The sequence below is a fragment of the Acinonyx jubatus genome, chromosome B4, assembly GCF_027475565.1.
Source record: "Acinonyx jubatus isolate Ajub_Pintada_27869175 chromosome B4, VMU_Ajub_asm_v1.0, whole genome shotgun sequence".
Taxonomy (NCBI): domain Eukaryota; kingdom Metazoa; phylum Chordata; class Mammalia; order Carnivora; family Felidae; genus Acinonyx; species Acinonyx jubatus.
The window spans coordinates 98,081,611-98,097,601 of NC_069387.1; the positions used below are offsets into that span (position 1 = coordinate 98,081,611).

Below are 15,991 nucleotides of genomic sequence, written 5' to 3' on the forward strand. Positions count from 1 at the left end.
AATGGAATACTCAGCCATAAAAAAAGAATGAAATTTTTGCCATTTATGACATGGATGGATCTTGAGGGCATTATGGTGAGTGAAATAAGTCAGACAGAGAACGTCAAATACTGTATTATCCAAGTTGAAAACCCAAGTTCATAGATACACAGACTGGTGGTTGCCAGAAGCAGGGCGGTAGTGAATGGGAAAAATGGGTGAAGGGAGTCAAAGGTTACAAACTTTCAATTATAGATAAATAAGTCATATTAATGCAATGTACAGAATGATGATTAATAATACTATACTGCATATTTGAAAGTTGCTAAGAGAATAAATCTTGAAAAGTCCTCATCATAAAAAAAATTCTGTAACTATGTGTGATGATGGATATTAATTAGACTTACTGTGGTGATCATTTTGTAATATATACAAATACTGAATCATCACTGCATACCTGAAACTAACATAAATTTGTATGTCAATTGTGTCTCAATAAAAAAAAAAAATTTTTAATTAAAGAAAAAGAAAAATGGGGCAGGGACCTGAACAGTGAATTCATGGAAGAAAAAATGCAAATGACCAATAAATATATAAAAAAGATGTTTATCCTCTTGGTAACCAGGAAAATACAAATCAAGATCCCAATGAAATAAATATTTTACACTCAGTAAAACTGACAAAAATTAGTAAGTCTGATAATACTAAGTGCTGATAAGGATGAGAATCAATAAGCCATTTAAGCACTGCTGCTTGAGAATAAACTGATCTAAGCACTTTGGAAAAGAAATTTAGAACTACCTTATAAAACTGAACACCAGCATACCATAGGGATCCAACAATCCCACTTTTAGCTTTATACCTAGAAATAATACTCTTATATGTGTTTACCAAGAGACAATAAGAATGTTCAGAGTAAAAATCAAAGCCATTTCAATATTCACCAACTGAAAATAAATGGCTTTGTATACTGTGGTATATGCATTTAATGGAATAGCATATAGCACTGAAAAGGAATGATCTATATCTATACCCCAAAACATGGCTGAATCTGGAACATAAAATATTAACTACAAAAAAAATCCTAGAAAATGACATACAGCACTCTCATAAAATTAAATACCAGCAAAACTTAGTGACATATATGGAATTTAAAAATAAGTGCCTGCTGCTAGGAATTTACCCAAGAGATACAGGAGTACTGATGCATAGGGGCACTTGTACCCCAATGTTTATAGCAGCACTCTCAACAATAGCCAAATTATGGAAAGAGCCTAAATGTCCATCAACTGATGAATGGATAAAGAAATTGTGGTTTATATACACAATGGAGTACTACGTGGCAATGAGAAAGAATGAAATATGGCCCTTCGTAGCAACGTGGATGGAACTGGAGAGTGTGATGCTAAGTGAAATAAGCCATACAGAGAAAGACAGATACCATATGTTCTCACTCTTATGTGGATCCTGAGAAACTTAACAGAAACCCATGGGGGAGGGGAAGGAAAAAAAAAAAAGAAAAAAAAGAGGTTACAGTGGGAGAGAGAGCCAAAGCATAAGAGACTCTTAAAAACTGAGAACAAACTAAGGGTTGATGGGGAGTGGGAGGGAGGGGAGGGTGGGTGATGGGTATTGAGGAGGGCACCTTTTGGGATGAGCACTGGGTGTTGTATGGAAACCAATCTGACAATAAATTTCACATATTAAAAAAAAAAATAATAAGTGCCTGGCATCTCAGTCGGTTGAGCAGTCTGACTCTTGTTTTTGGCTCAGGTCATGATCCCAGGGTGGTGGGATGGAGCCCCGTGTCAAGCTTTGGCTGGGCATGGAGCCTGCTTAAGATTCTTTTTTTTCTCTCTCTCTCTCTCTCTCCCTCTGCCCCTCTCCCCCACTCGTGTACTCTCTCTAAAAAACAAACAAAAACAACCACAAACAAACAAAAAACAAACAAAAAACAAAAAAAAACAAAAAACACCCAAAAATAACAAAAAATACACTTTTTAAAAAAGCAAAGAATGATGAAAAATAGAAACTAGTCATCACCTCTTGGGGGCAGGCACAGGGATAGACGAGAGAAGAAGTACATAGTTGAACATGAGGGATTTTTAAGACTCAGGTTCTTAAGTTGAGCAGTAGGTTCAACACATACTGGATGATTATGCTTTATAATCTACATATGCTACATAGATTCATTTGTAGTATCAGACAATACTTTTTAGGCTAATTTAAAATACATTATGAGAAGAACAACTAATAGAATTAAAGTATGTTTCAGGATTCCATCAGTAAGATATAGGTATCTGTATCTTAAGTAACTTCACTATATAAAAAAGGAAATAGTCTGAGAATTGTAAATTTAGTTGTATTCACCTCTAACTCCTTACCAGTTGAGGTATTACTATTTATGACTTTGAGAACCTTGAAGTGGGAGTTTATAAAAGTACTTAGAAAAACAATTGTTTCCTACTTGTTCTCTCTTGCCCCATTCACAAGTATTAACAACTATACAGACAAGTGGATTTGCAGAATAGAAAAATCATTTTGATGTCCTACATCATTTGTACAATCTTAGACTATTTGAATGTAAGCTCAAGTAGGGAACTCACGGTTTTGATTTGTACCCTTTGGCATAAAACTGACAATAAATATTTGCCAAATCACTGGACAGATTTTGATAAATGAATCACTGCATGATTCCAATACAGTTTCTGACACTACAACTGCCTCATCTACTAAAGACAGCATAGCAGTGCCCTCTCCTGGTTCTACTTTGTAGTAGAAATAAAGTAACCTATTTTGCTATTCATATTGCATTACTATCTTAACTACTGTAGAAACTAACCAGGCTGGATAATTAATAGTAATATAATTAACTTACCAACTGCAACTTCTAAGGAGGATATGATTCTATAACTACTATCTTTACTTTCTGAATTCAATACATCAATATAAAATCTGAAGAATTTTCCAAGCTTCATAGCCTGGTATTGGTCCTTAATCTAAGGAAGCTAAAATCAAGTTAAGTAATTATTTTAAAGTCATAAATAATTTCTATGTAAATCCTAGTATTCCCCTTACAGATGATGTACCTTTTCTCAAATACTTAAAGAATTTAAGCATGTTTGTATATATCGTTATAGCTTTTTCATTCAGTACAAATCCTAATATTAATGAAATTACTTTTCACTCTAAAAGATACATGATCTCTAGTAAGTAATTATATATCCTCAGCTTTTTAAGAGTTGGCAGAATACGATATAAACTCACCTCTAATATATATTGTATATTTCATTTGTGTATCCAGAAAATGTATAAACACAATAAATTTTCTCTACTCCAAGCAGAAATTAAAGACTTATTATAAAATCCAATTCCTAAAATAGGATAACTGTAGTTGGTATTAAAAATGCAACTGTAGGGCACCTGAGTGATTCAGTCAGTTAAGCAACCATCTCTTGATTTCAGTTCATATCATAATCCCAGGGTGGTGGGATTGAGCCCCATGTTAGGCTCTGTACTGAGCATGAAGCCCACTTAAGATTCTCTCTCCCCCCAACTCGTGTGCATTATGTGAATGAATTAATGAATAAATAAAAATTATCTTTAAAAAAATGCAATTCTACTGGTCAGTTCATCATTGCCAATCAGTTCACCTGAGCCAACATCTAAATACATAAGGTAACTAAAGGAATTGAAAAATCCATTGAAAATATCTGCCAGGTATCACAAGCAAGGCTGACAAGAAAACATAAAAATGTTTTCATATTTGTATACTTTTTTCAACTTTTAAAATTTCTACTATTCTAGGGGTGCCTGGGTGGCTCAGTCAATTGAACATCCAACTCTTGGTTTTGGCTCAGGTTATGATCCCAGGTTTGTGGGATCAAGCTCTGTGTCAGGCTCTGGACTGAGGATGGAGCCTGCTTAAGATTCTCCCTCTCTCTCTCTCTCTCTCTCTCTCTCTCACTCTCACTCTCTCTCTGCCCCTCTCTCCCACTCATGTGCTCTCTCAAAAAAAAAATTCTACTATTCTAATAATGCTGGTTGTGTAATAAAAAATATATTTAAAATACTATGAATTGTTAAAATTAAGAATTTTAAAAAGGAATTTTAGCATATTACTTTAAATCACCTCTTTTTAGAAAAAAAATTACATTATATACTATAATCAATATTAGAGACAAATAGCAACCAATCCATACCAAAGAATTTTACAACTAGAAGAAAGCTTGCTATTTCACCTTGTTTAGTCAACGGGAAAAAAATGAGCCCCAAAGCATTGAGCTGACTTACTGTGGTCAGATAACAGTTTAAGAAGAAATACTAAAACTTCCTAAATCAATATAATTTCTACATTACGCTTCAATAAAGTTTAATTTTTGTCCGATTTATGACAGTAATATTTTAATTATTTGGTCAGATTTGAATTTAGCAAACTGATGGTTTCATTATGATTTTTGAACTCAAAAGAATCTTGCTGAAGACACAGTGGCATAGTACCCATTTTCTAACTCTTTTTGGTCATGTAAGTTCTTAGCTTCAGGCTCTTTGTCTAGAAAATTAATGCTTGAAGGGAAGTGGAAAAAATAGTTTCAAACAGAGAGGGAGGCAAACCATAAGAGACTCTTAAATACAGAGAAAAAACTGAGGGAGGGAGAGGGGAAAATGGTGATGGGCATTAAGGAGGGCACTTGTTGGGATGAGCACTGGGTGTTGTATGTAAGTGATTAAGCATGGGAATCTACTCCCAAAGCCAAGAGCACACTGTATACACTCTATGTCAACAATACACTCTAACTTGACAATAAATTATATTAGAAAAAAAGATGATATTTTAGGTTTCTTTCACCTCAATAATACGATTTTTAAAAAAAAAAGTTGCCCCTGTCACAATGCTCTAAAATTATCTATTCATGGGTGTAACCCCCCTGCTAGACTATAATGTAAGGGTACAGGCAGGGTGCATATTTTATTCATCATATATTCCCCAAAGCTAGCACAGTGTCTGGTCAAAAAAAATTTTTTTTCAGACATAAATTTAATGGGTACATCTTTTAAATCACTAAGATGAAACACGCTTCACTTATAAAATCCCAGAGTAAAAATAAATGTGTTTCATAACCAAATTATCTATTATGTAAAGATTGTGACAAAATAAAACAACATTTCTCATTTTCACATGAAAGTGAATTTCTTTTATCATGTCCAGTCTCAAAGAAGTCTGATCTATGCTTTATGATGACTATAGAAAGGAAAACTATGAAGAGGTCTTTTTTTTTTTTTTAACCCCTCCCACCATGCCTGAAGATGAGGTCTAAAATTATGAATTAGATAATTTAGCTAAGTATATAATCCATCTTTAGACAATCAAGAAGCAAATACACAAACATTAACAATCTCATATGGGCACTGACAACAGATGGGCACTGAATCACCATTTATATTCTTTGCATTTCAGTGGTTGGGAAGAAAAGTAGAAGACTTAATAAGAGAAATACTGTATGCCTTTTATAAGTACACATCAAAACATTCTGTCTCCAAATATGCCATTCAAACTTTGGCTACTTACTTGATGGCCCAAGGACATCTTTGCTATCACCAAGAAGCTTTTAATGCAGGGTAATTGAGCAGCAAACAAATATAATCCAAACCAGGAAGAAGCAAAATGCATCAGGATTGAAGCAGCAGTGAAACAAAAGGACAAGGAAAATAAGCATTAGTTTATAAGTAGAAAGCACATGCAAATCAATCCTAATAATCATAATTCACAAGGAATTTCCTCTGCACACATAAAAAGATCTTGGCTTAAGCATTATAAAATATTTGTTTAAATTTTGGAAAATAAAGATGGAAAGGCAAAACCGAAATCAACCAAGTACTTTGTTTTGAAAATTATTCAAGTCAAAAATTACTTTCAAATTTTAACTCATGATATGGGTTAGGAGTGGTAAAATTATTCAGAAATGTAAAGGACAGCCCAAAGTTATTCATTCTTTAAATGTAAGTGGTTTAAAAAATCTGTAACACCCATGCACTATTAAATATTAGTTCTGCATGCCATGAGAGCACTTAACACTACATAGAAATTCAGTCTGTTTCTTACATAAAAAGAAAGGAACATTTACTAAGTGCTCATTATATGCCAAGCTTTGTGCAAAGAGCTTTTACAAAGACATCAACAAAGTAAATTTTTTCTCAAATACCAAAAAAAGAAGAAGAAGAAAAAAACCGAAGAGGAATATTGATTAGAATGATACAATTTTATTGTCAGACAAAATTTTCTTGGGACCCACTAAATATGAAGTAAAGCACCTGGAGCTACTGCGCTTTAAGAAGGAAGAAGACCCAATTCTTAAATGAATAACATGCAATCACCTAAAAGAAACTGGGAAAGACTGGTGACCTTTTGTCTGGAAACTGTCTTAACATACAACATTATGCTAAATGTTGCTTAGGCATAAGAGACTCTTAAAAACTGAGAACAAACTGAGGGTTAATGGGAGGTGGGAGGGAGGGGAGGGTGGGTGATGGGTATTGAGGAGGGCACCTTTTGGGATGAGCACTGGGTGTTGTATGGAAACCAATTTGACAATAAATTTCCTATATTGAAAACACACACACACACACACACACACACAAAATTAAAAAAAATAAAATAAAATAAAAATAAATGTTGCTTAGGGACAAGTGTTTTGGTCTCCCTTGGCAGAAACAGAGTCTTCAGCTTTGGGGTGCCTGGGTGTTCAGTCAGTTAAGTCAGTCTGAATCTTGATAATTGGCTCAGGTCATGATCTCGCAGTTTGTGAGATGGAGCCCCACATCAGGCTCTGCGCTGACACTGCGGAGCCTGCTTGGGTTTCTCTCTCTCCCTCATTCTCTGCCCTGCTCATGCACTGTCTCTGTCTCTTTCAAAAATAAATATAAACTTAAAAAAATAAAAGAAACAGTCTTCAGCTTTACTTCAGCTCAAATACCAAGTACAGTAACATCAAACCTAAAGTAACAACAAAAATAAAAAATTCCCACTGATTATATTATTGCTTGCTCTTATTTGAAGGGAATGAAGCAAAATTATCTGTGACCAAAAAGAAAGGTAGCAGTTGTTCACTCTGCCTCCTAGGAAAAAACTCTTGGCCCTGTTGCTTCCCTTAAGTGATGGTTATTTCACAGTGCTTTAAACCATGTTCTAATTCCTTTAAATGCATTTGCTCTAGTCATTTTCTGTAGTTTCCTATTCTTCTATAGACTGGTTTCAGCTTCACAGATAAACAAACTAAAAAAATACAACTGGAATGACAACAAACTAATTGTGCTCAAATCCTTATTACTGATGACCATGTTACCACAACTCTCAAGCATGTGGAAAAAGATTAAAGTATTTGTGGTAGGCAATCTCTGCAAAGGCTCCAGTGATCCCCATATCTTGGTGCATAATCCCCTCTCTTTGAGTGTTTCTGGACTTACTGAGTCACTTCTCATGAATAGAATATGGCAGAATTGAATGGATGTCACTTTCAAGATTAGACGGTAAAAAGACTATGACCTCCATCTTGTTTATAGTCTGTTACTCTCTCTCAGATAGATCACCCTGGGGAAAGCCAGCTGCTGAGTCATCAGGCAGCCTTGTAGGGAAGCCCATGAGGTGAAGGAATGATGTCTGTCAACAACCAGTGAGTTTGTAAATGAATCTCCTGCCTTGACCTTTCCTCCCTCCCTTACACCCAGTCAAGCTTTCAGATGAGACTGCAGCAGCCACACTCCCCAGTAGCTTGACCACAACCATAGAAGAGATTTTTGAGCTAGATACACCTAGTAAACTGCTCTTAGATTCCTGACCCACAGAAACTGTAAAATAATAAATGTTTATTGTTTTATACCACTTAAATTTTGGAATATTTGTTATGTACCAATAAATAACTACTATGATATTAGAAAACTGAAAGAAGTTAGAAAACTGACAGAGATAACCATGGTAAGCTTGACAAATATTTCATAGACATCCTCTAAAAATATCTTTCTCTATTGATATGAATAATTACTAATTTCCCTGAATTTACCAGTAAATCTAAATTTCTTAAAGGAAAGCAATGGTTCTAACCATATATGCAAAGTTTGGAGTATTTAATTTCACAAGGCCAGTCATTTTTGAAGGTTTTTTAGTTGGTCTTCTATTTAGGGTAAGTGATTAAGTTCACTTTTATTGTACCTATTCTCAAATTTTGTTAAGTAACAGCATTACGTCAACTTCTTTGTAGCTGTACTCCTTGCCTGTTTGCTCCCAGAAAATAATCCCTAGCATATACAGCAACTTCTGAATATTTGTTTCAGATTATGCTTTCAACATTATATCTTCAAGCATGTTTGGGTCATGTAAATCTGATTCTAATTTTTTTTCATATTGAGACACTGGAGAATAATCAAAATAAACACGGTCTATTCCTATTATTGAGCCATCCATTCAAATACTTGTGATATGATAGGTATCATATAGACAGTAATCATTTTAGGCACCAAAGGATACAGTGAACAAAAAAGACAAAAATTTGCCCTTCATGGTAGTTATGTTCTAGTGGAAGATATGAGTAACAACATAGTAACAATTAAAAATTTGTTACATATTATATAGTAAAAATGCTAAGGAAAAAAGCAGAAAATGAGGACACATAAAATATTAAGGAAGGGGGGGGTCATAATTGAAGATAGGGTGGCCTAAGAAATCTTCACTACAGAACTGAGTAAAATGAGGGAGTTCAGCATAAGGACATAAAAGAGAAGAGTATTCCAGGCAGAGAGAAGAACAAGTATAGAATGGAGGACTGGGATAAGAGCAAGTCTGAAGGGCTTGGAGAAGAGTAAAAAGGCCAGAGAGGCTGGACTAGAAGTACGAGAGAAGCAGGAAATAAAGTCAAAGAAGTAAATGAGTGCTAGATTGTGTAGGACCCAGTCAGGACTTTGGGTTTTTTTCTGAATGAGATGGGGAGCCACTGGATTTCTGAGAAAAGGAGTGACATAATTTGAATATGTTTTAACAGGATTGTTCCAGCTGTAATGTTAAGAATAGACTAGAGGAACAAAGGTACAATCAATTAGGAGTTACCATAATAATCTACGGGAGAGATGAAGGAGACTTGGACCAAGGAAGTAGCAGTGACGGTGAGAAGAAGTAGTTGAGTTCTGAATATTTTTGAAAAGAAAGTCAACAGGATTTCCAAACAGAGCAAGTATGAAATTAAAAAACAAAACAAAACAAAACAAACAAACAAAAACCCTGGAGGAATCAAAATGGTGTCAAATGTTGGGGTCTGAGCACCTGGAAGGATGGAACTGTCACTGTCAGAGATGGAAAGGACAGTGAGAAGGACTAGTTTACAGAAAGAAATGTAAGTGCTAAGTTTGGGACAGGTTAAGTTTGAAGTGTTTGTTAGACATTCAAGTTGAAATGTCAAATAGGGAGTTAGACACACAGACCTGTACAGGGAAAGGTTCAGGTTTGTAAGAAACAGTGTAAATTATGATATGTAGGAGAGTTAGGGCATATGACCTGAATGGCTATTCACAGAAGACTGAAAAATGCCACAGAATAAAAGAACAGGCAGGCACTAGAAAACATACATTATAATGGAACAACGGAACTAAGAATTAAGCTGAAATACTCCAAACAAAAGTGGAAAAACAATAAAAAAAATAAGCAAGACTTCAGAAACCTTCCCCAGAAGATTGTGGATACAAAAGCATTAAACTGGGATACAAGTGAAATTATCCTCCCTGAATTGCCTGTAAGTGATACCAGTAGGAAAAGTGATTTAAGTAATTGAAGATTACATATTAATTTTACCATGTAACTTACATCACTGGTCCTGTGTGCAAGGCTAAATTGCACACTACACTTATTTTTACTGCTTTTAGGACATGGGCCTAATTTGCACAGTCCCATGTTGTGTAACACATGAATAAAGACAGTGTGAAGTTACTGATGTGGAAACATTCCATATAAGTATCTTGTAAGATAGTTTAAAAAATATAAAGCTAGCCAACTCTTCTTGGCTTTTGTTAGAGAACCAAACTACTACTAGAATCTTGGAAGAATCCAGGAACTTTTCCTCACCGTGTTCAAAAAAAAAAAAAAAAAAAAAAAAGACCCTTAATATATGATGGAAACATTTCCCCTAATTGAGTAACATCATATTTATCATTATCCCTTCAACAATGTCCACACAGTCATTTCAACAATTTGTGTATCATATAAACAGATTCTCTATTTTGGCAGAAACTATGGATTGAAAATAGTAAAATAATACTAAGATGCCTAGCATTTTTCTATTTATTATTAATGAGTACACTATCAACTACTTTTAACTAAAAGCATGAAATATAGCCATTACCTAAATCTCTACCGGTTTTAGTCTACAAACCTCAGGAAAAGAACATTATGCAAACATTGGGATTTTATTTTAATGTGCTTCTAAATATTTACCACGCCACCAACAACTAGCCTACACCATCTTTCAGAAGTGTAAAGGAATAGGCAGAAAAAGTTCACAATCACACACTCATCCTGGGAGCCCCTTAATCCCAAGCAATTCAGGACAGATGACCACCCTAAAACACAGAAACAATCCCATAAGAGCTAGAGCTTGAGTCCACTGCCAGTAGCATAGCATCTCCCTCTTAGCACACATATTGATGTGACTTAAGTCATCCTGTGAGCTTAAGCCAAAGTACAGCTCATCAAGCATTGATACAACTTGAAAATAAAGTTTCAAGCAAGTAGCGCCTCTTCCCTCAATGAAGTTGATCGAGCTGTACTCAGAGATGCAATCCTGCTGCAGCTGGCTCTCAGGAGCCACAATTGGGAAGGAGGATTATATAACACATCCCAAAAGTACTGTATTTAGTGTTATCTTTGGCCCTTAGAGTAAGAATCTTCAGTGAGAGATCTAAAGCACATCTGAGATTTGTTTGTTCTTCTGACAGGAGTCATCTCTCTATACTTAACAGAACTTTTCCTATTCCTACAATCATCAGCAAAACACACACTGTGTACATTTTATCCCTGACTTTTGCAGGAGATATTTTACAGAAGTGCTTTTCTAGGAACTAGAGCTTATCACTGTTAGATAGAAAATATTAACTGGTCTGCCAAGCAGTTATTTTAAAATAACCTAATCATCCTTTTGACCCAGCAAATGCACTTCTAGGAGAGTATACCAAGATGATCATCTGAAATATTCAAAAAGATGTATCCATAGGTATTTATCACATCATTTGTAGTAATCTGCAACAGTAATCTATTATGAAATAAACAATAATACCTTCACACAACGAAATACTGTGTAGTCGATAAAGTTTTTTTTCACTGACTGAACAATTCATTATATACTAACTTTTAAAAATAGGCTACAAAAAAGTTTGTAGGACTCCGCTTTTATAAAATTACATATGTAAGATATACGCATATGAATAAACTTAGTAAATTACAGAGACCACCAGAATATTAAAAGTAGTTGCCTCTAGAAAGTAGAATTTTATTACATTCTTTTGCATTTAAACATGCCACATTTGTATGCATTATTTTTACAGTAAAAAAAAAATTAAACCTATTTACATTTTGGAAAAAATGAAAATTTTAAAGCTGATCTTTTTAACTTATATTAGCCACCTTGTATAATGACATAATCATCTATGATAAAATACAGTGAAAAATATATTTTAAGAATCCAACTTTAAATCCTGAAAAAATATAAAAATGTTAACATTTCAAACATAGCACCATATATTACTCACTGTCTCTTGAACTTCAGCAACTTCTGAATATGGCAAGATCTAAAAAAAAAACAAATTTCTTCAGCAGTGATTTAATGTCATATACTTGAATCTGAATTTAGAGAGCACCCATGGTTTATCAAATGAATTAAGTGGTGCATTAATCTTTTAAGAAGTAGGAAAAAAGTGCAATAATATGTTTATACTGGAAACTAAATCCTTTAAAAAAAAATTCTGAGGCTCCCGTAAATTCCAGTTAATCTGCCAATCTGTGAAGTCCTCTCTGACCTGTTCTGGAGCTTTTCACAGTTCTGCCCTCCCTGTAGGCATATAATTCTACCAGCCTTTTCCCCATGCGAGCTTTCTCTTCCCTTGGTTCCTAAAGTACTCTACTCCTCTGGCTTCCCTTCTCCTATTTTCCTGCCTCTAGTTTGTTTTCTCATTTGGTAAGTGAATGGCCATCATCAGTGCTCAGTCCTCAACTATTTGTTGTTTTTTCTCTACTGCTCTTTTCCAGCAGACTGCATTCATTCTCTAGGCTTATTTATCACCTTTATTTAGACAACTTTCAAGTTTCCCCTTCAGACCTAGTCTATTTCCAAATCTTCACTCCAAAATATTGCTACCTGTATGTTCAAACATTATTGCAAATTGACTTCTGGTTCTAAAATTCTATAAACAAGGGCACCTGGGTGGCTCACTTGGCTAAGCATCCAACTCTTAATTTCACCTTACGTCATGACCTCATGGTTTGTGACACTGAGCCCTGCATCAGGCTCTGCACTGACAGTGTTAAGCCTGTTTGGGATTCCCTCTCTCTCTGCCATTTCCCCACTTGTTCAAGCATACTCTCTCTCAAAATAAATAAACTTGAAAATAATAAAATTCTGCAAGCCAATTTTACAAATTATTTAGCTTGTTTTAGAAAGCATCTTTAAGTCAAAAACAGCACTGAGTAGCTTCCCTCTGAAATCAGCTTTGATGCCAATCTGCCCAAGTTTTCCAATGATAGCCTCTTTCTTTCACTCAGACCTAAACCCTTTAATAATCTGAGATTCTCTTTCCCCCCATCTTACGAAGTCATTACGTTGTGATGATTTTTACCTAGACAATGTCTACCTCATATCTAGTCTTTTCCTTCAATTCCCCTCAATACTACTACCTAAGCCAGACCAATTATCACCTTTTCTCATATCCTTGCATTCAGTCTTACCTCCCTCATTCATTTACTATGCTAGGTACAGGAATTCAAAAACACAATAAAAACATGGTCCCCACTGCCAACAAGATCACTTGACTGAGGAGGTGAAAGACACTTCACTCACCTTTCTCCCTCGACACTATAGCCTAACCACCATAGTCTGCCTAACAGACCTGCAAACTCCACACTTGGCTCTTATCATTGCCTAGAAAACTACTTTTAGGACTCTGTTCAAAAGTAACTTCATCAGAAGACTTTCATAATATTCCCAGAAAACAGCAATACCCATCCCCTATTCTGCCATTCTCTATCCATCTTACCATCACAACAATCACCACATAACAGTATATATTTATGTATTTTTTTTTGTCTTCCTCCACTGGAATGTTAGCTCTACTGAAGTAGGAACTTAGTCTGTTTTGGTCACTGTTGTATCCCTTAAGACTAGAACAAAGCCTGGCACATGGGAGACACTCAACAAACACTGAATGATAAATGCACGAATGAAAAAAAGGGTTAGTCATTATTGTAACTCTAATCCCTAGCAAAGAATTTCTTGTATGTGGTTTGCTGAGTTCCTTTGTTTATGATATGAGTCAAATTCTCTTACAGCAAAAAAAAAAAAAAATCTTACACATCTTTGTATTTTCCAAACTATGACATTCTGCATGTTTAATATACACAAAGAACTAATATGGACTTGAATTCTGAAATCTCAGTTTTAAGCCTAGCTCGATTCCCTGGGTAAATCTGAATAAATATCTTGAATTTAGTTTTCTTATTTGCTTATAAGATCTGTTCTAATCCTAAAATTCTGTTATACAAACAATTCAACATAGAAAATCACCTCATTACCTCAATTCTTAAGATTATTTTTAGTTGTAATGTAGAGCATATTCCTATTTTCTTTTCTTCTGCTATTAGTCTCTGGCCATCATAAGCCCAAATACCTTTGTTAGGAATTCCCCCATCCTTTTTCTTAAATAATTCTGTCCTTCATAAATAACACTATTATAGACTCACCACTGATTTTTGGTAATGGAGCATAAGTTATATTTCTTCTGGTAATGGTGGTCTCTTGTTATAATTAAAGCAACCTCCTTCATCAAGGACTTCATATACAAGGGAAGTTCAAAATCGACTGTGTCAGCTGTAACTAATGTCATGCATCTGGTGAGACTGCTTGGTGAAGTCTGTGGTTATAAAACCAAAAAAAAGTGAACTGCCCATTAAAAGAATGAAACCCACGACCTTGGCCTCTGACCTCATTAACATACTCTATATCTGACCTAACCATTCTTAATCACCTGAAAAGCACAAAAGAAACCATGTTAACACATCACAATCATGCCAAGTTAGATATGACAACTGGTTATAGGAGACAGCTCATACACATAAATATTTCAGTATATGGCACTTAATCTTATGACCTATTTAAGTAATTTTAATTTTCAGTCTGAAGTAAGAGTTTATTTACTTGAAAATTCATTTTGGTCAATTCCTTACACAGATACATAAGCCTATATTCTATACTGAATCATGATTAGGATCTGAATTAAGACATAAGAACCATATAACAAATATATTTTTTTCTTCTATAGTTCTATTTCTAACAAATCACTGATTAGGGTATCATGCTGTTCAGTATCAAGCCACAGGAAAGACTGATAATAATATTATGGAAACATCAATCTCCATGACTCATAATATCTACCACACATAAAATGTAGTTAGCAACTGTTCTTTATGTTTTAGCAACAATATACTGACTAAATGCCAAAATATGCACCCCAGTCAGAAAAATCAACATTAGTTACAGGAGAACAAAGCTTTGAGTTAAATAAAATAGATCACAGGGTGCCTGGGTGGCTCAGTCGGTGAAGTGTCTGACTTTTGGCTCAGGTTATGACCTCTAGTGAGGTTGAGTCCCGTGTTGGGCTTTGGGATGACAGCTTGGAGCCTGCTTTGGATTCTCTGTCTCCTTCTCTCTCTCCCTGACCCTCCCCTGCGTGCACGCTCATTCTCAAAAATAAACATTTAAAAATCAATAAATAAAATAGATCATGTATCAGATATTTTTCAAAGTACAGATTAGGTAATGCACACACAAATTTTAAAAGGCTAGGTATGACACAGATCAATTTTTAATATAAAAACATTAGCCTCATTCAATGACAAGAATAATAAAATTAAGAGTATCTGTATTTAAATCCTAATATGTCCCACTGATTAGCTATGTGATCTTAGAAAAATTACTAACCCCTTCAGAGTCTCAGTTTCTTCATTTCTAAAAACAATAATATCTACCCCACAGTATTATGAAGAAGATTAAATGAGAAAGCATGTGAGACATCAAGCCAAGATCAGGATAACACAGTAAGTGTGCAAAAACTAATTTTTTTTTTCTCTCCACACTAATAAAGTAACCCAAATATGGAAAGTGCAAATTCTAGAACCAGGGAAAAAGGCAAAATCCAAAAGGGACACATTTTCCATTCAGCTACTACTACCCTACAGGTTAACCTAGATTATACAACTGCTTGCTTACTTGTTCTCTGAGCTAACTACCTCTATTTCTATAGTTCTCAATTTTGCCCATGCATTGAAATCACCTAGGAGACTATAAAAAAGTACTGATGTCTGGGGTGCCTGGGGGGCTCAGTTGGTTGAGCATCTGACTTTGACTCAGGTCATGATCTCACAGTTCATGGGTTCAAGCCCCACATCAGGCTCTGTGCTGACAGCTCAGAGCCTGGAGCCTAATTCGATTCTGTGTCTCCCTCTCTTTCTTTGCCCCTCCTCCTGCTCACACTCTCTCTCTCAAAAATAAATTAAAAAAATTAAAAAAATTTAAAGAAGTATTGATGTCTGCATCTCGCCCTCTGAGATTTTAATTTAATTAAATAGGGGTGCAACCTGAGTACTGGGATTTTTCAAAACACCACAGGTAACTCTATAATGTTCAGCTGGTTACCACTGCAATAGTCCATAATTCTGCCAAGATCATTTTCCCAAGTCACAACTCTAAACAGGTTGTTTCTTAGCTCA

At 35.0% G+C, this 15,991-nt stretch overlaps 1 protein-coding gene across 13 annotated transcripts in view; it reads right to left on the minus strand.

The window, feature by feature from the left end:
* OSBPL8 (oxysterol binding protein like 8) overlaps positions 1 to 15,991 on the minus strand; it is a 153,969-nt gene that overhangs the window by 79,461 nt on the left and 58,517 nt on the right. For 4 of the 13 annotated variants that reach the window (XM_053226509.1, XM_027071202.2, XM_027071201.2 and 1 more), the window contains 2 exons: positions 11,764 to 11,802; positions 5,549 to 5,585 (listed from right to left, as the gene is read on the minus strand). The exons of 3 other annotated variants lie outside the window; for them this stretch is intronic. In XM_053226509.1, coding sequence (XP_053082484.1) covers positions 5,549 to 5,585; positions 11,764 to 11,802 — 76 coding nt within the window. Of the gene's footprint in view, positions 1 to 5,548; positions 5,586 to 11,763; positions 11,803 to 13,966; positions 14,137 to 15,991 lie in introns of those variants that run through there. 6 more of the 13 variants (XM_027071206.2, XM_027071205.2, XM_027071208.2 and 3 more) reach the window with 4 other exon arrangements.